The sequence below is a fragment of the Ictalurus furcatus genome, chromosome 5, assembly GCF_023375685.1.
Source record: "Ictalurus furcatus strain D&B chromosome 5, Billie_1.0, whole genome shotgun sequence".
In the NCBI taxonomy this organism is placed as follows: domain Eukaryota; kingdom Metazoa; phylum Chordata; class Actinopteri; order Siluriformes; family Ictaluridae; genus Ictalurus; species Ictalurus furcatus.
This window is the reverse complement of record NC_071259.1, coordinates 767792-790291: the sequence shown is the minus strand read 5'-3', so window position 1 is coordinate 790291 and position 22500 is coordinate 767792. Positions and strand designations below refer to the sequence as shown.

The window sequence follows — 22500 nt, the reverse complement described above, 5'->3', positions numbered from 1 at the left end:
TCAGCTGGTGGTGAGTGGGTCACACACAAGCGTCTCCAGCTACTACACACACGGAGCTTGTGAACTGATTTATATGTGTTTGTGTGTGTGTGTGTGTGGTCTCCTGCAGGCCTCCGTAGCGGTGGACGTGATGCCAGGAGAGTTTGACCCCACTAACTACACTCTGCCCCAGCAGGCCCTGCACGGCTGCATGTTCCCTCTGTGTGGCTCATACCGAACCCTGCAGCTCGTCACCAACCCCTACCAGGCCGTGTTGGACGGCGTACAGTGAGCACGAAACTTTATTCTTAATGCTTGCTTTTCTGTTTGTCATGTTGGACTTGTTTCGGGCTGGGTTGTAAGGCCGCCATGGCAACCACTGATTTCTAGTGACTAAACATTTCAAGAAATTGAGTTGAGTTTAAAAAAAAAAATCATGATGAGTGCTTTCTGATTTAAGATGGATTAAAGGAGGGTTAATAAACGAGTTGGTGTGTGTGTGTGTGTGTGTGTGTGTGTGTGTGTGTGTGTGTGTGGGGTCAGTTTTCTGGGCACTTCGGGACAGAACGTGAGCGACATTGTGAAGTACAGCAGCGTTGACGATCACCTGGAGATTCTGGAGAACACACTGCGACTCCGACACCTCGCTCCTACCGCCCCCGACACGCTGGGTATAGAACACACCATTCACATACACACACACACACACACACACACACACAGAGCATTTTCAAATTTATATGATGTTCAGTGATGGATTTGTTCCATCACAGATTCATGATAACATCACTACATCCTTTTGAACTGCATTATTACACAGTGCATTATGAGTACTGGTTTGGTATTTAGTGCTAGGTAAATTTTTAGCCCCTGTGTGTGTGTGTGTGTGTGTGTGTGTGTGTGTGTGCGTGTGTGCGCGCGCAGGTTGTTACCCGTTCTACCAGAAGGACCCGTTCATCCTTAGTGAGTGTCCTCATGTGTACTTCAGTGGAAACGCTCCGAGCTACCAGTCCAAACGGATCACAGGTAAGGACCGGACCGGCACACCATCACACACTCTAATACACACTCGCTCACCCCTAACTGTGAAAAGGCTGTGACTGGTAAACAGGCCACGCCATGTTAACTGAGACTGGCATGTACATAGGCTACACCTCTATTGAAACTAATAGGACTATAGGCCACACCTCCTTTACTCTAACTGATAAAACCCCGGCCACGCCTCCTTTATTGTGACCAGTAAAGCAAAGGCCACACCTCCTTCACTGGGATTCACCAACTTGTTGTTTTTCTTCCTCTCAGGTACTGAAGGTCAGGAGGTGCTGCTGTTGACAATCCCAGAATTCAGCAGTACGCAGACGGCCTGCCTGGTGAACCTGCGCACGCTTGAGTGCGAGCCGATCAGATTCTCCGCCTTTTCCGCCGAAGATGACGAGGAGAGCGAGATGAACGTCAGCCACTGAACTTTCACAGTGCACATGTCAAATGTCAGGTGTTGTCCCCCCCCCCCCTTAGAGAAACCTGCGAAACCAGCCTCGGTGATTGGCAAGAAATATTAAATATTAAATAAAATAACGTGTAGCAGTGGACGAGATGATGGTACCTGAGCAGCAATACACTTAATTAAGTAATTAAGACCATAAATGGGCCTCTATATTTACCAGCAATTAAAGTATGTCAGAAAATAGGGAAAACGTTTTGGTAAACATCTTATCCGTCTTTCTGTGTAGAGAATCATCTGTGTGTTGCGAAACAAGATCAAAACAACAAGTTGAAAAAAAATCCATAAACAAGCCTTTATTGGATGAAACAAGAAGTCCATTCGACCTCGAGGTCTCTCTGAGAGAAACGCCTCCTGTAGACATGTGCAGTGCTGACAGAGTTGCTTACTTGTGTGAAAGAAGTGTAAATAAAGTCACTTTTTTGTATAAATGTTCAGTTTTGGCTCTGTGGGAAGCGTGCGGGTCGGGGAAGTTTCTGAAGTTAGAGCCCAGTGTAATTGCAAGAAGGGAAAAAAATTAAATATGTGGCAGGCTGCAGAGGAGCTGTTAACGAACACATCTGTAACCTGTTATTGCATTCGAAAAACAAACGCTGTAGCCCACTGACGAGTACAGCTTCATGTACGCCAACAGCAACTAGCTTTATTCTGTCAGTTATCTAATGCAAAATGTTTACAGTTAAAATGCATTATTTAAAACTAACAAAAACAGCGTAGACGAGTTTATATTGTGACGGCTGTCTCTTGGTCAGAAAGGGGCGGAGCTTACGTTAAATTTGCTCAGTCAGATTTGCGCGTCAACCTGATCATGTGACCTCACACACTGCACAGTTCGCTAGAAAGCAGGACTGTAGACACCTAGCAAGTGTAGCTAATGTGGTGTTTGTTTAGATAGTTGGTTAAATCAGGCTTAACAAATAAATTGTGCAGGTTAAAGTTGTGTTTTTTTATGCCAAGCACTACCAAGTAAGTAAAAAGGAGACTGTCGTTGTGTCACATGATCAGGTTTGCAACTGGCTGATCAAACTTTCCATAAAGTCCAACCGTGCTGATCCAGAGAGTCCTGTTTGCATGTTGAATGGTGTTAGTTAAAATAAAGTAAGTTCTAGGTAGAGCGCTCGGATTACGAAACCCTTCCGTAAGTACTTCCTTCAGAACCCGTTATCTGATGGTTCAAGAACTTTCCATGAGCGCTTGTCCGTGCTGGTTGAATCTGCAGAAGAAGGAGGAAGTAGCACTCTGCATTCTGTAAGACTCATCCATGACCCTTGGACTGTCTCAGTAATCATCGATCTTGAAGTTATAGTCGTAATCCAACGAGTCTGTGATCTCGAACTCTGGTTGGGTGGAGTTTTCCTCCTCCGGCTGCCATGAGTCATACCATGGTGTGAAGTACTCTGTGCCTGGAGGAACACTGTTGGTTGTGGTGGGGCTGGTGGTGGTGGTGGTGGTGGTGGTGGTGGGTTCTGCGGTCGTTGGTGGCAGTGTTGTCGTCACGCTTGGTGTAGTTGACATCCTGGCCAGCAGCCGCTGTTGCCGCAACCGACGAAGCTTCCTGAGCCTTAAGAGTCGCAGACGGGCTCGGTCAGTATGTCCACTGTTACCATTAGGAATCTGGTTGCTGATCCTTCTGTCGCCGCGGAAGGTATACTGACTGCCTTTTCCAGGATTGATCAGTCGGATGGGTTTGTTGCCATGGAGAGCCATGATCTCTTTGATGCGGTCCCAGTTGGATTTGTTCAGTTCGAAGTTGCACAGGGTGGCGCCTGGTTCGAAACCCACCACGCACTTTCGGCTCATGGAGGAATGGCCGTAGGCCTTTGCCGTCACCTCATACTCGCCAGGATTCAGCATGCGCCAGTAATCGCCGGCCTCACCTGATAGAAGACATTTAAAACATTCTTAGTCTGGTAGTAGTAGGATCATGTGAAACTTAAATAACACGACATTATGCCACTCAGAACTGGGGAAGCAATCCGTGAGGTGGCTAAACATCAAGCTTTTAAAGAACCGGATCAAAATTAGAACCTTGTCTTCAAACTTGATCTTATGATGCATACGATACAAGAACACACTTAAGGACCTTAACCTTTATTTTGCCAGGTAAGTTAATTAAGGACATTTAGTATTGTCTTGTGCAATGACTAATTTACAATAAGTACTTTTATGGCCTGGTGCACAAGCAAGATTATTGATCTACAGGTCTCACCTGTGGTGACATCATGATTGACTCCTTCAACAGAGATACTGGCATTTACAATGGGGTTCCCTTCCTTGTCCCGGACAACCCCCTTTATCCCCCGGTGCACCTAAAAAAGATCAAGATCAAGGTTCTGATGATACAAAAGCAGGGCACTGTAGGGTTATCTTGACTGGACTATGCTATAGTTATTAAGATGTGTTGAAACCCAATAGAGGCAGCGTGATCTCTTGTGGAGATGTTTTACCTGATCCATGAGTGTGAGCAGAGCCTCTCTGTTGTACTCCCACTCTCTCTGGAGCTCACTCTGATGGGGATACTTATCACAGCCCAGGAAGATGGACAACTCAAAACAGTTAGTGTGTAGGTAGCTGAAATCGTTCATACCTGAGAAAGGGAGGGGGAAAAATTACACAATTGGTACTTTTCATTTTAGGTAATATCCAGGGATGGAAATGATTCAATACTCACTTCCTGGAATAGGCTTCCATTTGGCACGGTTGACAATTCCAATCCCACCCGTGGGGTCCTCGGTATGACACCCACCCCGGAACGTATGGGTCATCGTGCGGTGAGTAGAAGCATAAGATATGGCCAACCAGCGGAACAAGGACTGGTCCTCAACCATCCTGATCTCATCTGGTTCTGCCTGTCCATACCCTTGGTCATAGCCTTCCTCTTGGTGCCCTTCCTGGTATCCTTCCTGATATCCTTCATGGTACCCTTCAGAGTGACCCTCATGATGGTACCCCTGGTTCTCCTGATGGTGGTATTCTTGGTTCTCTTGATGGTGGTATTCTTGGTTTTCTTGATGGTGGTATTCTTGGTTCTCTTGATGGTATCCGTAATTTTCTTGGTGGTAGCCATAGTTCTCTTGATGGTAACCGTGTCTTTCTTGGTGGTCACCATAGCTCTCTTGATGGTACCCGATGTGGAGGTATGGATTTGATTCTGGTTCTTCCTCTTCCTCATACTGGCGCTTGCGACGATAAGCCCTGGGATTGAGCTTCTTCTCCTGCTCCTCAGACTCTTTGGTGAGGCGACGCATGTCGAAGGGGTAGGTGACCATCCTTTCTCCGCCTTGCAAGTTGGCTCCTAGGACGAATGGGTGGCTTTCCATCCAGGAGATGAGGGCCCGTGTCTCCACTCCTAGCTACACGACACCCAGTTAGAAGGAAATAAAAGGTTTCTACACATTCTACACATATCTTTCATTAAAGATACTACATGGCATGCTCTAGTCAGTAGTGTTAGTATTATTTGTAACGTTGCACTTACGGGTCCATTTTCAGCCAGATAGCCATCAGGAATGGGCACATGGTGATTTGGAGTCAATTTGGGCACCATGCCTTTGTCCTCTGCATTCCAGTACACAGTGTTGAGGTCTGGAAAGTTCTGGAAGATGTCATGTCCATCCTCAGTCCAGTGGCCCAGCGTCCAGCTGCCCAGCTCAGACCCCTGAGAGAAAGAAAATGATGCGAACACTGTCAAACCTGAAAGGTAGTTGAAAGTTAATCAGGCCTGACCGAAGTGACATCAGTTTAGCAAATTAAATTATGCTAACAAGCGAAAATTCTATCTTTCATTATTAACTTGTTAGCTTGGTCTTAGGTTTCGCATTAAACTTAGATCAGAAGCGACTTGATCTATTAGCACTCAGCACAAGCCTGATAGATTCGGAGACATGGACAAGAAAAACTGCTTTACCATCTACACAAACTTGCAATCTTTCCTGGAACCACACAAACCTTCTCGAAAGCCGTCACATGGCCATCGGGGTTGACCGAGGGTACAAGGTGAATGCGTATTCCGTCCACCAGGGTGCGCACTCGGGGGTTTCCGTCTTTGTACTCCTTACAGAGGTACTGCATTAGCATCAACAGGAGTTCTCGACCCAGAGCCTCGTTACCGTGGTAACCGGCTGTGTAGCGGAACTCCGGCTCACCTGTTGAGATGTTAACAGGTAGGCAAGGTTGCAAATATTCCTCCGAAGTTACACTAATTATCTTTCATGTTCAAGTTATTTAATGAGACCGAGATTTCAAAGAACGTTTCAGAACAGTGGTCACCAACCCTCTTCCTTGAGATCCACAGTTCCTGCAGGTTTCATCTCCAAACAAAATCTAACACACCTTCCTGCAGGTTTAGTTGATCAAGAACTTCTTAAGACAGTAATTAGATGGTCAGGTGGGCATGATTATAGTTGGAGCTAAAGTCTTCAAGAAGGTAGATCTCCAGGAACAGGGTTGATGACCACTCTTTTAGAATATCAGGGTTTCAATAAACTACATTTAATCTGGAATTTCTCACCCGTCTCATGGATCCCGGGATTATCTGTGACCTCCATGGCGTAGATATCTAGGCCTTTGAAACTCTTCCCCAAGCTGTACAACCTGGTGATGTTGGGACACTCGTCTGAAATGGACTTCATCAACTGCAACCACAAAAATTTTTTTTTAATAAAACACACCTTACTCAATCGAATCGATTCTGGAGAGATACTGAGTGAGAAATTACCCACATGTCTTAAATGCTTTACTTTAGTGTCACACACACTCTGTATCTCACCTTCTCCATGTCCAGGTAACTGTGGTACGTGTAGTCCAGGTCATCTCTCGGAGTCACCTCGTTCTGCCTCTGGTTCTCAACGAGAGGATCTGACTCGCGTGAAGAACATCGTCAATGAAAACAATTACAATTGGCTATTTAATCCCTTTATAATGTCGTGTAATATTATTGTTGTTGTTGTTGTAGTATAAAATTTTCATGTGCGAGTTCATGTTGCTCACCAGGCACAGCGCAGCCCAAGACCTCCATCCTCATGCACGCGGTGCCGTTCCAGCTCTGGGGAAGGATGCGGATGTAGCGCGCCACCACCGGCTCCATGAACTGAGACATCACGGGGGTGTGTTTATCAGAGTTCCCGAAGAACAGCTGAGAGAGAATGAGATAGATGGTGCACTGTCACCAAATTATAAATACATATACGTGCAATAATCAGGTGGGCGATCTGCACAGATCTGGCAACCTACCCATTCCGAGTATCCATCATGGAGCACAGTCCATTCCCTGCTGTCATTACTGAAGGCCACGTAGTAGGTAGTGACATAATCGTTTCTAAAAGATCAAATAAAAATATGTTTAAATCCATCGTTCTGTATTTTTTGGGAATGAAACCAGTCGATGTCTTAAGACAGCGTCTCACTCGATGGGGTCGTCTCGGCCCTGTGTGATGACCCCGGTGAACTCGGTGAGTGTGCGAGTGTCCAGTTCGATCCAGTGGACTTTCTCCTCGGGGTTAGCGCACCACGCTCCTCCGTTCATATCGTACTCGTCTCCTGACGCCTGACAAAACAAACGTACTGATTACTTACAGTTCAGTACGTTTTACCGACACAACTCGTGCTTGTGTTCTAGAGAATATATCTGGTGTGACCTCTTATAATATGGTGTGTGTGTGTGTGTGTGTGTACCTGGATGTTAAGGCGAGCTCTGTGAGCGCCGTAGCGATGTTGATACATGGAGGAGGTTTGCAGCTGGTCGGTTTCGATGCGATGAGACTCCAGTCCCAGTGGAGGACATACTGACATCAATAATAATAACATGGACGTTAAAGGGAAATTTCAATACAAACATCATTAAATAAATTGAGCAAGACAGGGATAAAGACACTACAATGTAAACGATTTAACCATTTTAGTGTTTTATATCAATCCCTGTTAACATTTGATGAAAGTTTGTTGAAAATATCGAATGATGTCACATCCTCAAAACATTTATCTATTACAGATGTATATTTATATAAGATTATTTAACTTTTGGATATGGGTCTCGTCTCGGGCGCTGGAACCGCTGAAAGTTTGACCCACGTTACCGTTATGGAGTACACTCGCCTGTTCTCCAACCCCCAATCCGTTCATCAGTTTTCTCCATTTCAGTTCGCTCCACATTTACACACTCTACACATCTGGTTTGTGAACACTCAGGACTTCAGGAATGCTTCAGAGTTCCCTTGAAAGGAAACAGCTGTGGGATTGGGATAAGGACTTGGCAAGAATCTTGGCCGGATTCTAATCGTTCAAAACAAACACGCTTAGTGCGGCCTTGCAGATGTTTCGTCGTGGTCTCGCGGGGAGAGAAATGAGTTGAAATGAAAGGTGTCAGAGTGCGAGAGAAGAGCCGCTTCACACTGAGAGCTTCATCAGGAGGACGCAGTGTTTATATCACATTACTTACAGGCCAAAGTGGCAAAGACCCACGAACACAAAATAGCAAAAACTAAAAGGTTCTGGAGGGAAAAGTGACGTTTGAGAGATAGAAATGCTCATAAATATGCTCATTTCTGGTCATTAAAGAATAAAAAAACAGTTCATGACTCATAACAAAGTGTAGTATAATGTTCTATAATGTATAAGTATACACACTATACACTACACCACTGGTTCTCAACCTGTAGCGAGCTCTGGACCCCTAACAATCCACAACAATTATAGGCTATAAATTTAACATTTCTATATATGTTAATTTATTTGATTAATATTTAACATGAATAATATTAACATTGGACATTTAAAATCGAATCAAAAGCATTTCAAGATTGTATTTTTTCACATTTTATTGTTGGTGTGACATTTAATTCGACTCTGAATGATCTCTTGTTTATTTTATCCATCAACGCGACACTATAAAACAATAGGTTTTTGCAAATCATCATTTCATTTGTAAATAAATTTTAAATAAATCCCTCGACGAACGATCGTCAGCTCAGATCACGTGATGTTTGTGACTGCATGCGAATAACCAGATTGGTTCATTTTAAAACATATTTTAAATTGTTCTTACATTTGATGAGCGTATGATGTATTTGAATATATTTTGATACATGTAACAAAATATACATATATATATATATATATATATATATATATATATATATATATATATATATATATATATATATATAAAATATTATTTTAACATTTTTAAAACTTTCTCACAGACCCCCTGCAATTATGCCACGGACCACTAGGGGTGCCCCGGTTGAGAAACACAGCACTACACTATAATGTAAAGCAAAATATATTATATATACTAATAATTTAATACAAACCTAAAACATTAACAGAACGTTCACTAGCATATTCGATAACTTCTAATAAACTGCAAAGAAGCGTAAACTCCTCTGTCCTGAAGATGTTGGAAAACTTAAAGCTACAGCATTACCTCTGACACTGGAGACTCCTTCCGTAAACGTTACATAAACGTCTCCTTAAAGAAAACCCGTTCACGCGACGCGTCCGCCGTACGATTTCCTATGGACGAGCCGTCATTATAGAAACGATAACGTATTAGAACGAGCGCGTTAATAGAAACCAGAGCCGGTGTTAAAGAAAACTAATCACCACCTTCTGACCAATCACCGTCCGGGATTCGACAGCGCTGTGCTGTAATACAGAAATAACTCTCCTGTAGTGTTTTTAGAACACGCTGTGATGATGATGATGATGGTTTGCGTCACGATCTTTCACGTAATAACTTTGCTCACACAATGTTAGCAAATTCTAGAACAAACCTGACGTTTAGAACTAAACGTAACGTTCAGAAAGGACGACGGCTAGATGCATTATGGGTACTCACGTCTCGGCTCTCTGTAGATGCGTGGAGGTTTTTTGATCCTGCGTTCTCTCTCCTCCACCTCCTCCTCCCTCCTTCTCTCCTCCCGTTCTGAAAAGGTCAAAGGTCATGGTGAATCACACACACACACACACACACACACACACACAGACAGAGAAAGAGAGACAGCATTCTTTACTCAAGTTATAATGGTTAGATTCACTCCAGTGGTGATGATCCAGCGTTCATTAGGACCATGTGTGGATCCGACAGCGTGTTTCTCCAGCATCTAAGCCTCATGTGAAACTCACGCCAAACATAACGAAACCCCCACCAGACCCCATGATGTCCTCATTTACTGCTCAGCTCGTACGCACCGATATTTATGATCACAGATCTAGTGACAACGGGCTTCATTTATCAAGCTGGGTACGAGCAGACGTGATCGTAAATCATCCGTATCCTACTCGTGCTCCTGAGTGTGTGTAAGTCTATACATACAGAAGACTAACCTCGACTGATCGGCTTCACATCATATCATCTGCACTGACTTACTGCGCTTTTATATACAGATTACGCTGTCGAGTTTAAATAGCTCGTGTATCTTTAGTTACACACACACACATTTCACATGAACCCCCAGTCGTTTCATATGGAAGGCACAAGCCAACCTAACAGCCAATAGAAATGCGGCTGAATAAAAGGACGACTCGGGTGGTGTATAATCAGAGCCAGCACTAAGTGACTAAGTGATAAGTGACCGATCTGGTACGTCTCAAGCTGGAGTAAGCTGTGAACTCCACTCACACACACACACACACACATACACACACTCACACACTCACACACTCACACACTCCTGCTTCTCCAACATCCGGGAGGTTGCGAGTCAAAATATCTTCCACTTCTACGTCTGAGAAAGTCTTTTATTCCGTTTACCCGTCATTTCAGAGCTGTGAGCTTTGCCTTTTATGGAGTTTTGTGGGCGTCACCAAATGCAAATGGGCGGTGCCATTCAGCACTCGAAAGAAAATCTCGGTTTCTGAGACTTCTGTAAATCCGAGAGGAAATTTTTAGTTCGGATTAGCTTTACTAATAGGATTGATTAACGAGGCCCGAAATCCATAGCGACATAAATTCTCTCTTTGTTTGGTTTTAATAACCTGCACTTTGCTCATATTTCTTGTGTCTCCAAACGTTAGAGCTCTTTCTTCACATTCTGGAGCTTTTCCCAGATATAATGGTGAACGTGTGTGTTTAAGAATGTGTGTGTGTGTGTGTGTGTGTGTGTGTGTGTTCTCTCGTTCTTTCTCTCTCTCGTCGATTATATAAGTGGAGTCAGCACACACTCAGCACACACTCATCCACCGGCGTCACCCTGCACTGCTCTTTCCCTCCCTTCACACACACACACACACACATTCCCTGCTTAAAACTCTATAAAAGTGTACCCGAGTATGTGTTACTCGTTTAAAAAATCCTCCTCCTATCCTAACCTAAATCCACCACATGCCCTGTGGTCGTTTCCTCACTTTGTTATTTTTTTAAAGAAACATAAACACTGCGATCAATCCATCGCGAATTGGTTTAAAACTTCAGGAACCTTTCAGAGGTTAAAAAAAGTTCACGTCAGCGCTTATCTTTTCTTAATGACGTCTACGTGATGTTTCACAGACTTCGTGCTTATCGGAATCTGGGTTCATTTAAAAAAAAAAACAACAACAACAAAAAAACCCACCCCCGTCCCCTCATCCCAGCATTCCAGGTTCCAAGGGCCCTAACAAAAGGCCATCACAGGCTACGTCCATGTTAATCCGGATAGACCTGAAACTGCATGTACAAAGTGGCATTAATGTTTAACAACGCTATCAAATGGAGATCAGGCACAACATCTGCAGTACAACATCGTCCAACATCTGGTTTGTTTTGAGTCGACCGAGTCACGTGACTAAAATATACGTGATTGTTTATGAATATCTCAGTCCACTCAGTACAACACGAAAAGGAATTTTCAAATTTATCCACATGGAAGAGCGTTTTCCAAAAGCTCCGTTTTCGCCGGATAAAAACGCCGTCTCGGTGTGGACGGAACTCCAAAAACCTAGAGAAAAAGATGCCTTTTCAGATGTATCCGGATTCATGTCGATACGGAGCCGATTCCGACATTCCCGAAGTTCCCAAAACACTACTAACTTTAATTTCATCGGTTGCCAAACGTCAATACATTCCCCCTCAGACGTTCTCAGAGTGACAGCAAGAACAGCGTGAACCTGCTTTGTATTTTTCGAGATTTTAAAGCGAAGCTCCTGATTGGTCAGCTGTGAAGCTTTTTGTGACGTCATCATTAGTGGCTGGAATCCAAAAAGAGGGAAAATTTCAAACTTCCATAGAATTCAAAAATAACTGACACTGAATGATGGTTATCACAAAACTAGCTAACAGCCTGCTAGCTACTCAGCTAGTCAGTTGTTCATACGAGCCTGAAGAAAAAAAAAAAAAAAAAAGTACAGAGACCCGAAACACATATAAACTTCCTTAAAACTTGAAACGTTTCAAACTACTAGAGTTAGAGAAACGCTGCGGTCGTACCCCTCTCCTCCTTCTCCTTCCACTCTCTCTCCCTCTCTCTCTCCAGTCTCTCCTGCTCGTCGTCCTTTTTCTTCTCTGTAGAGAAAACAAAAGACAATTGGACACCGACTTGATTGGACGCCTCTCAAATCCAGATTTGAGGACATAAAAACAAAAGCATGAAAGAAGGTCAATCCGAGTCACTTCAGCAAGACGGGAAGAATTGGCACCATGTTAATAAGCTGCGCTGTTCGCCAAGACACGGAAAAAATAAACAAAGGCACCGTTGCGATATTCCACCAGGACAGCGTGCTACTTTCGGCTGCTTTTGTTTTTCATGTTTTTACAGTTCTCCTGTTCTAACACAAACAACATTACACTGGTTCTTACAGGTTAGATATTTAGATATTTATAGATGTTCTGAGGGTGGTTTGTACCACCAGGGATTAGACTAAACGTGATTCAGAACCAAGAAAAACACAGATAACCTAGGTTAACTCTGAAAATTAGATTAATTTTAGATTCAAATCTTGAGTTGGGATTATTTATGATTGTCCACCATCCACAAAAAGGAAAAAACAACCCTGTTACTCAAGAGCACTCGTAATCAGTACTTCTTCCGAGTACTCATTATTATCCATCTGTTATTGTTAGGGGTCCAAGCACTTGGTGCTGGAACATTTTTTATGTTCTTTTCGCTAAAACAAATGGTGTACGCCAAACTGCAAGTCATCGAGAATAAAACTTGGTCAATAAGTATCACGCCCTCCTGGATCGGCCCTCTAGAGAAGCGTTTGGGAACGTATGTCAAGAACTTTTATCATCTTTTTCAGTTTATCCCTTGGCTCGAAGCCTCAAAGCAGGCTTTCAGGACAGAGATTGTACGGGGATTGTGAAGTAATCCATCAAATGTCCAGATATCTGGCAGTAAGTGCCCCGAAAAGTCTCGGCGTAGAACATTCCTTCTTGTTTTGATTCGAAATAACAGGGTTGAATATTGCAGCTTCATCTGATGTAGAACCAGTAAACGAAACCAGGAAGGACAAATTATAGACCTCCGCAATTCAATCCACAAAATCTCACGCTTTCATTTACACCATCGCTTTGAATCTAGAATATACAAGTCTGCTCGCTCAGAAAGATCACAAAGTGTTTGTTCGCTTGAGTTTTTATTTACCGTGCTCATAGTCATACTCCTCGTACCACTTGTTTTCATACGTTGCGACCGTGGGCTCCTCTGAAACAGAATAAACATAAAAGATCAGAGTTAGTGCTTCCTTTTCCTTTTCCCACTCGAACACAATGAGAAAGGAATCTTTTGATATTATACTTTGCTCGAAGGCTGTGCTACTGATCTCTGTGCCAACCCCACCAGGCGTTTATTTTTATTGGTTTGATTTTTATGTACTGTAGAAGAACAAGCTCTTTTGAGCTGGGTGTGATATTTATGAGATGCCTAGATCCACCCTTTATAAAGTCGGATACTAAAACGCAGTCTTCGACTCAATAAAAAAGCCGCCTACGTTGGGGGTTTTCCAATTTCCACTAACGCCTGATGTACACTTTTATGCCGCTGTGCATTAGCAGTTAGAGGATTTGTTTGTAAAGCTCACCTGTAATGGTGTAACTCCAGTCACGGTCAGTCGGGTTGATCTCTTTACCGTCTGGGAACGGTATGTTTTCTGGCACCTCGACTGTTAGCAAAGAAAGCAAAATTAGCATTGAGAACGCAACAAAACGACTCATCTGTAATTAAATAAACACCCAGAGCGTGACATTACACGTCCCACACAAGGCAATGATATTTGAATACAAGTTAAAGTGTATTATGTAGAATATCTGAAGTGTTTGAAATGTTTCATGTAGTCATGTTACGCAATAAAGTCCAAGGATTAGGGATTTGAGTGGTTCCCCCAACACAAACACCGAGTCTTTAGAGTTCTGACTCTTAGTTAGTTAATGTAGGATATATTTTATGGTTAAATCCCAGTATTTAGGGATCTGATTTGTGGTTGGTCCCAATCCTTAAGGATTGGAATCTTGGATATTCCCAAGTTTTATGGAGCTGAATCTTGGTAGTCCCAATATTTAGGGAACTGCTCCATGGTAATTATTCCTAATCTTTAGGGATCTGACTCTTGGTAATCCTTATCTTTACGGATTGGGCTCTTGGTTAGTCCCAATATTTAGGGATCTGACTCTTGGTTGGTCCCAGTCTTTAGGAAGCTGACTCTAGGTTATTCCTAACCTTTAGGGATTGGACTCTTGGTTGGTCCCAATATTTAGGGATCTGACTCTTGGATACTTTGAGTCTTGATCATTCCTTGTCTTCACAGCTCTGACTCTCGGTTAGTGAAAGTCTTTAGGGAGTTGATAGTCCTTGGGTCTTGAGTCTTGGGTAGTCCATGTCTTGAGGTCACTAAATGCTAGTTAGTCCCATTCTTTAGGGTTCTGGCTCTTAGTCAGTCTCAGTTTTTAGGATTCTAATTCTTGGTTACTTCTAGTCATTAGGATTCCATGTTGTGTTTATTCCCAGTCCTTAGGTCCCTGTGTCTTAGTTGGTCCCAGTGTTTAAGGTTCAGACTCTTGGTTATTCCCAGAATTTAGGGCTCTATCTCTTAGTTAGCCACAGTCTTTTGGGCTCTGATCCTTGGTTGGTCCTAGTCCTTATGGATTTGGCTCTTAGTTCTTGTGTAGATTCTATTCTTGCTAATCCTAGTAATCCTGAACGGTCCAAAATGTTTGTACCAACATTTTGGGTCTTTGACTTCTGGTTATTCACAGTCTTCAGAGGTCTGATTCTTGGTTACTCCCAGTATTTCCAGATCTAATTCTTGGTTAGTTCCAGTATTTAGAGCTCTGACTCTTCAATTGCAACTCTTACTATTAGAACACAGGTTCAGTAAACATTCGAATGTCACAAAATTTTGCCAGTAATGAAGCAAACCCTCAAGTGTACTGTACACTCACATGTAGGGTCCCAATAATCATCTTCTTCTTTGCCTTTGCCGCCAATCACTGGGAGTGTGGGTTCAGGATCATCAACCTTCCAGTAGTCATCATCTTTTTTTAAGAAGAAATAAAGAGAAGAAGATGGAATTAAATAAAGTAAAAACTTTATACTACCGCAATTCTCCGCAGATATTCGACAAATCGTACCGGGGTCGAGGTCAGGCTGCGAATAGTCATCTGTTGGGAAGACTTCACGATCGTCTGTAGGTTTCTGTGTTGGGGAATCAGGGGGTACTGTGGTGGTTTTGGTTTCCTCGGTCACGTACGCTGTAAGAAAACAAGCAGTGTTGATTTTTAATATAATTTGTGATGTCGTGGTGAAATAAGTGTTCACCATGAGTCTCCGTTACTGAATGGCTTTTGAGATTTCAATATTGTTTATTAGAATTTAATTCATTTAAAAATACTATACTTACAAATATATTATAACATTATATATAAATATATAAATCAATTACAGTGATATAGTTTGAATTATATTGCTATAAAAATGTGCTTCATGTCCAATTATTAATGACGTTTTATTATTAGTTCAAAAAATTTAATCAGGTCTCCAACCTTCGTCCCAGTAGTCATCTGGAAAAGGATCCACAAACTCGTCGTCGTAATCGATTGGAGGAAGGGTGGTCATGGGCGGTTCGGTGGTGGGCGGTTCAGTGGTGGGCGGTTCGGTGGTGGTGGTGGTGGTAGTGGGAGGTAAAGTGGTAACCTCTTTATTCTTCTTCCCTTTCTTCTTCTTGTCTTTCTTCTCAGTCTTGGGCTTCTTGGTGGTTTTCACACCCTTGGGTTTCTTTGTGGGTTTGGGTTCTTTCTGTCTTTTCCCTCGTTCCTCTTTCGCTTTTCTGCGGGCTCGCTTCACTGGATGGAGGGCCGAGAGACGGAGAGAGAGAGAGAGAGAGAGTGGAGAGGAAGTGAGAAAAAATTGAGACAAACAGAGACAGACATATGGACTGAAGACAGCTAGTCAGGCAGATACACAGGGGAAAAAACAGACAGACAGATGGATGGATAGAAAGACACACAAGCAGAGAGAGAGACGGATAGTCAGAAAAAAAGACAGATTGTACACAAATATAGACAGACAGCAAGACAAACATAAAATACAGACAGACAGACAGACAGATATAAAGACTGAAAGTTAGGCAGGCAAAGAAAAGTACAGAAAAAAATAGAGACAGATATATATATAAAGGCACAGACAGACAGACAGACAGACAGACAGATAGATAGACAAACAATTGCATGAAAATAGACAGACAGATATATAGAACGAGAGTGCGGTAGGCAGATAAGCACAAAGATAAACAGACAAACAGAGAGACGGACAGATATATAGAAAAACAGACAGATGTACAGTGAGACAATACGGTTTATCTCAATAAACATTCTCATTATTTACACCTCAGGAAAATGGCTGCATCAGACTTCCACAAATTTAACACATGCTCTTCAGATGAATTTGTCGCCGTTTCTGAATGGAGTTTGAGGTTTAGTAAATAAACTGTGCTACATGAATCTGTTTGCGCTTTACGACCAACACATTTTATTTTGCACATGAAAGACACAAATTTCTGGGTGTTCTCAAGTTTGCACAAGTTTTTATACACGCAAATCATTAGCTTTGGATGGATGTATGGATGGATGTATGGATGAATGGATGGAAGTATGGATGGATGGATGGATGAATGGATGGATGGATGGATGTATGGATGGATGGATGGATGGATGGATGGATGGATGGATGGATGGATGTATGGGTGGATGGATGGATGTATGTATGGATGAATGGATGGATGGATGTATGTATGGATGGATGGATGGATGGATGTATGTATGGATGAATGGATGGATGGATGGATGGATGGATGGATGGATGGATGGATGTATGTATGTATGGATGGATGGATGAATGGATGGGGAACATAGATCCACGAAGTCAAATCTAAGCTCTAGCTACTGTTTCTTGATATGACCTGCATACCCAAGTGTATGATGTCATGTACAGTATAATAACCATCTGTTGTTTATTAGCCACACTTCAGAGGATTCACTCCACAGACTCACTCCTGCCGACATCATCAGGCCAAGTTCTTCTCTAACAATACTACAGGAGCTAAAAATACTGAGTGTCCGAACGCTGAAGTATGTTCCATTACTTTTCCCCACAGTTAAACGCTCCTTCCTGTTCGACTCACTGTCTGGTGATTTAGAGTCGGAACCGGGAGCTGCTGCTGCTGAATCCCATGAGATCACTTACAGCACGAAGCAGAAAAAAAGCCAAACCTCCTGCAACCACCAAGCCGAATTTGAGTCAGAAAAACTGGGTCACATTTTCACGACTGGAAAAAAATAAATCTAAACCAGAGCGAGCAAAAATTATCAACAAACCAAAGTGGGGTTCAGTCTCGGGAACATTCTCTCTATTAAACATTTATTAACTAATTTTAAAACTTTTAATGTTTAACGCCGCCCTACAGCCGCCGACGCGACGTCCCTTTGTCGCCAGGCTTTGATTAAGGTCTGGAGTCTTGCTCGGGGGATTTAGTAAGTGGTAAACAATTTTTAAAAATCAGACGTGACTCAATATCAGAGACGCACAGTCTAAAGATCCAAACATCGGAGCACGAGGTAGAAAATATTTACGCAGCTTTAAAGGTATAGTTCGACCAAAAATAAAACGTATACATTTTTTCCCTTACCACAAAGAGTTAAATGATATCTTCTGAAACGAGTGTGTGATGATTTAAGTAACACACATCTGGTAGTGATTAGTCTGTGACCCTCAGAGCATCTAAAGCGGTTTGTACACTTTTCTGGCCACAAGCTTCAGAGTCTTATTTGGCTACTCTTGTGTATGCACACACACACACACACACACACACGCACACGCACACATTGGTTTATGCGGGTGAACAAACTTTTGAACATCATGGGAAGTTATGGGAAGAAATCCCTGATCGTTTGTTTGCAGCGTCAGCGTTTATTTTTTGGGAGACACGCCCTCCTGCTCCGTCAGAGTGCTGAGAGTTCTTTCTTTAGTCGTTGCTAAGAGACATGACTTACACACGACCTCCAGGTTGAGCTCGGCCTGCGCCGTGGCGTGCGTGTGCGTGTTTTCGGCCACGCACGCGTACACGCCGGCGTCCTCCACCTGAGCCGAGATGATGACGAGCGAGCTGGTGGACTCATCGTGTCTGTGCGCTTTGATGTTCTTGTCGTTTTCCGAGACGCTCTCTCCGTCGGGGCCGATCCAGACGACGCTCTCGGCGTTCCCCGTCGCTGAAAAGGACAACGGGTTAAAAACCGTAACGAGAAACGTAACGTTTTCATTTAAATCTGTCGAGAAACTCTCACCTCTGCACAGGACGCGTTTCCTCTGTCCTGCCTGGATCTGTACATGTGAGGGGATTACCATGACCTGTAGAGGGGCTACACACACACACACACACACACACACACTAATTAATCAACACCTTCTGACCAATCACAACCCAGAATTCAACAGTGCTGTGGTAAGCAAATGCACTTCTGTAAAAATAAAAAAAATTTTAAAAAACCATCATCTTGTCTAGAGAGTGGAATATTACAGAAGAGCCTGGGACTGGCATCCTGGCACACACACACACACACACACACACACACACACACACACATACACACACACACACACACTTTTATCCAGACTTTGGAGTAATAAAACGCCGCTGTTTCTGCTTTGTTCATCACTCAGAGGTTTAAAACCTCCGTCAAGGACACCGCAGACAGACTCATGGAAAAATCTTGCGGCCTCTCGTCTTAGTAAAACCCCAAATCAGTCATGACCTATATTTACTTAGAAAATATCAGTCACACACACACACACACACACACACACACACAGAGCGAGAGAGAGAGCGCGTCTCCCATTAATGATCTCGTCCGGCACTGAATGTTTCCTGAACGTGTTTATCTTTTCCACTGCTGAGACATTTTGATGAGCAACCATCCGCGTATTCACCCTGTTTATAAAGGAGATTAGCGGTTAAGGATAAGTTGATGGTTACGTGCTAACGACCAGAAGGTTGTGGGAGTGAATCCCAGGAAGGAACTATTAACAAGTCTCTGAGGAAGTTCTGGAAGCTCTTCTGGGTCGTCAAGCTGAAGACTGAATATATATCTCTGGTGTCTGGTCACCTGCTAAATTCTGCCCTTTTCTTATTATTTTTTATAAAAAAAATGAACAAAATGTAAATCAGAATGATGTAACACGACTACACGGTAAAAGCACGGTGTATATAAAATGCTAGAAATGCTGAAAGTTTTGTTCATGGTTGCTCAGGAAAAAAAAAAAAGAGTCTGAGTAACTGAGAAAGAAGTGGCTTCGTTTGCATATTCCTGCTTCTGATTGGTACATGAGGTTACGTGTCATTATATACTCCAAATATAGCCCCGCCCACTTCAAACTGACCAGGACAACATTACGTAAATAAGAAATTCTGAAATGATTAGCATCGTTCTTTCTTTTGCAATCGATAAAAATAATCACAATAAATAATAATAACAACAACAACAACAACAATAATAATAATAATAATAATAATAATAAACGAATTACAAAAAATAGTTGACATGAGGATGCGTCTTAAAACATAAGCCAGGGTTATAAGAATTTTTTTTTACGATTCAAACTGTATGAAGTCCTAAAGATGTTCGCCATGAAGGGGGTGAATATTTTTGAAACAGGAGAAGTCATTATAAGTTGCATTTTCAGTTGAATTTAGGGAAACCACTTGATTTGTTCATTGTTACAGCTGTACAAAAGTCTGTACATTTTGACAACAAACCTGATTTGCATTGTGGGGGGGAAGTGGGCGGGGGAGGGGGGTGTTTGAATCTTTTTGACTGCAACTGTAAGTGCTGAAACAGCCTAACGTAATCTCCCAGGATAATGTGTAAAGGCAATATTTTGCTATTTAGCTAATTATAAACATGGATGAATTAGCATGAGCTAGCTAGCGAACAAACCTAGCAAGCTTCTGAAGCCCCAGTTACATCAGCGCAAGTAATATTTCTCCAGTGACTTGATCACTACTTTTACTTTTTACTGTATTTCTACAGTAGCAGTACTGTTTTCTACTCTTTCCACCACTGCACCGTAAACACACTGCTGCTTGTCTGGATTCTACACTGACGTCATATTTTTTTTCCCCCAAACTGGCTTTGATGCTCGATATTTAAGCTTTCGTATTAAAAAAAACACATGAAATCGTCGGTGTTAGCCGCTGTGCTAGCCGCGTCCCACGGTCTGTCAGTGGTGTATTCATGCGTCTTGGCCGAGTTTGGTGTAAATCTGCCAACAGGTGCGGTGTGTTCGTTTTTCCTGCAGCTTTCCACACGACAGTTTGTGTAACTTAAACAAACTTTGGCATCCTTTCTCAAAAAAAAAAAACCCCTCATTTACATAGAAAGTGATCCTGAAGGGGATTACTGAAGGGATCCGCACCTTCACTGAATTCACGAGAACAGTTCATTAGGTCTGTGGACTTATTTTCATATTGTGCGTGATTTGTTTTGTTTTGTTTAAATTGCATGGCCATCTTTGTTTGTTGATCTTTTTAAACGCTGTAAAACAGACCGAACTGGACAGACGCTCGGTGCCAGTCAAACTCTCCAGCATCTGGAGTGGATTTCTGCCATATTTCCTCCTGTCTCAGTTCAGAACGATCTCCCGTGCCAACAGGTGCAGTGTGTTAATGTTTCCTGGACCGGGACCGTACAGACGACAAGACTCCTGTGTTTCAAACTGGAAAAAGCTACATCAGCACCACATCCTCAGACCGCTCGGTGTGGCTTTGTACTCTTTGGGCTTAGTTAAAGAGAAAGCGGCAAAATGTTTCGTGAATTGCTTTTTTTTGTTCAAACGAGTTAAACGTAGCCTCACGTACGCGACTCGCAGCTTTCTGAGCTGAACGTAGGGTTATATTTGAGGCCAGACAAACAAATAGGACACGCCCCCTTGATCTTTCTGTGGATCAGTGCTTGTAAAACACAACTAACAGGAACATCACCATCAAAAAACCTGGATGGAAATTTGTCTCAGCTGTTTATTTATAGTCTTAGCTGAATCTTGACAGTTAGCGGGTCAGTCCGACCTGAGATTTATTTAGTTATAGTCATTTGTAGTAAAAAAAAAGAAGAAATAAATGAAAAAAAATCACCTACCCGCTTTGTTTTGTGGTTTGGTTTAGAGTACTGGTCATGAGTACTGGTCATGAGTACTGGTCATGAGAACTGGTTTTCAGCAAAGACATCAGAAGTGTGAGATGTGATTATATGAACTATTCAGTTAGTTTATGTTTATGTAATTTAATCCAACACGCTTGAAGATCTCAACGCCAGTTTTTTTTCTTCTTCATAGTTGTGTTTGGTGTGAATTTCATAACCGTTTTGTTGTTGTTATTTTTGTTTATTTAGAAACTAATTTCAGGGAAAAAACCCGTCTTTAAGTTACTGAAACAGCTACAGACAGTCTACACTTTTTTACGTGGTTAACTACATCTCGCTGAAATTGACTTTATGTCCAAAAAATGAATTCTTGATCATGGGTTTTATCTGGTGACAGAGTGATCATGAATCCCAAAACATAACTAAATGAAACAGCTTTAATTACACGGTCAAGGGTTTTAGAAAAAAGTGCATGGCCCCCTGTTAACCTACAACATGTTTAACTGGACACTAACTAACTAAATAAATAATTAATAAACAAACAAACAAACAAATCTGTTGCTATTGTCTTTGCAGACGTTTAGCTATAAAATGTATGTTTATATATGTATATATTTTACAGACGGTCCTGATATTGTGCCGTTTAAGGTAATGTAGTCATTCAGCGACTGTTTTTATTTATGTATTTTGAATAAAAGTGAGAACACACCCCGGTGTCTTGTTGTGTATGTATGTATGTATTTGTTTATTTATTTATTTCGTCGTTTTCTTACCCAATTTTCTGCTAATTTGCTCGTTTGTCGATTCCCTCCCACCGGCTAGCTCTCACACATCATACGTCAGCTACTAATCCCGAGAGACGAAGGCTAGCACGTGCTTCCTTCACGACCGGGTTCTTGATTCCGATTGGTTCGGACTCCTTCAGCTAGCTTTTTTTGAGAAAAATCACCCGGACGAACCTTTCTCCCAGTTTTGGAAGTGCACTGGTGACTCCTTCATGAAGCTGCTTCATTAGAGCTTCTTTCAGGAAACTCTGGGGGGTTTTTTGGCCACAATATAATTAACATCTGTGATATTTTGGTGATTATTCCCAGGTTCAAACTCACACAAATCAGCTGGATTTTTTGAGTAATAACTTTCACTACTTGTGTGTGGTCGCCATTTATTTTCTGTACTACAAGAGAAAACCTCAATCTTCTCTTTAACCCATTAAAGTCCCAGGACTTGTTGCGTTCAGACTCGTATTACTCATTCAGGTTAGTTTCTGAATAATTCACAGCAGTTATATAAACACAGCGCTTTCAGAGGAACAGATCAGGGGTTAATATTCACCAGTACCTGTTGCGGTGTCATTGTGCCTCTCCTCCTCATCCCTCTGTCTTTCTCCGATTACGGATCCTCTGACTTTGTTGGCGTCCAGCAG

General features: G+C 42.4%; 2 protein-coding genes across 2 annotated transcripts in view; one reads left to right on the top strand and one right to left on the bottom strand.

The window, feature by feature from the left end:
- pold2 (polymerase (DNA directed), delta 2, regulatory subunit) overlaps positions 1 to 2189 on the top strand; it is a 6355-nt gene extending 4166 nt beyond the window's left edge. The window contains exons 7-11 of the mRNA XM_053624045.1: positions 1 to 10; positions 110 to 267; positions 523 to 650; positions 904 to 1005; positions 1282 to 2189. The exon at positions 1 to 10 is cut by the window's left edge and continues 71 nt beyond it. Coding sequence (XP_053480020.1) covers positions 1 to 10; positions 110 to 267; positions 523 to 650; positions 904 to 1005; positions 1282 to 1442 — 559 coding nt within the window. The 3' untranslated portion in view covers positions 1443 to 2189. The remainder of the gene's footprint in view (positions 11 to 109; positions 268 to 522; positions 651 to 903; positions 1006 to 1281) is intronic.
- The window catches only part of aebp1b (AE binding protein 1b), a 20896-nt gene continuing 146 nt past the window's right edge, over positions 1751 to 22500 (bottom strand). Inside the window, exons 1-22 of the mRNA XM_053624044.1 lie at positions 22416 to 22500; positions 18228 to 18302; positions 17937 to 18152; positions 15432 to 15731; positions 15021 to 15140; positions 14832 to 14924; positions 13475 to 13555; positions 13039 to 13098; positions 11883 to 11957; positions 9318 to 9404; positions 7154 to 7263; positions 6886 to 7025; positions 6713 to 6797; positions 6470 to 6614; positions 6249 to 6337; positions 5991 to 6114; positions 5429 to 5625; positions 4959 to 5138; positions 4152 to 4833; positions 3928 to 4067; positions 3690 to 3789; positions 1751 to 3357 (exon numbers count right to left, since the gene is read on the bottom strand). The exon at positions 22416 to 22500 is cut by the window's right edge and continues 146 nt beyond it. Coding sequence (XP_053480019.1) covers positions 2759 to 3357; positions 3690 to 3789; positions 3928 to 4067; positions 4152 to 4833; positions 4959 to 5138; positions 5429 to 5625; positions 5991 to 6114; positions 6249 to 6337; positions 6470 to 6614; positions 6713 to 6797; positions 6886 to 7025; positions 7154 to 7263; positions 9318 to 9404; positions 11883 to 11957; positions 13039 to 13098; positions 13475 to 13555; positions 14832 to 14924; positions 15021 to 15140; positions 15432 to 15731; positions 17937 to 18152; positions 18228 to 18302; positions 22416 to 22500 — 3783 coding nt within the window. The 3' untranslated portion in view covers positions 1751 to 2758. The remainder of the gene's footprint in view (positions 3358 to 3689; positions 3790 to 3927; positions 4068 to 4151; positions 4834 to 4958; positions 5139 to 5428; positions 5626 to 5990; positions 6115 to 6248; positions 6338 to 6469; positions 6615 to 6712; positions 6798 to 6885; positions 7026 to 7153; positions 7264 to 9317; positions 9405 to 11882; positions 11958 to 13038; positions 13099 to 13474; positions 13556 to 14831; positions 14925 to 15020; positions 15141 to 15431; positions 15732 to 17936; positions 18153 to 18227; positions 18303 to 22415) is intronic.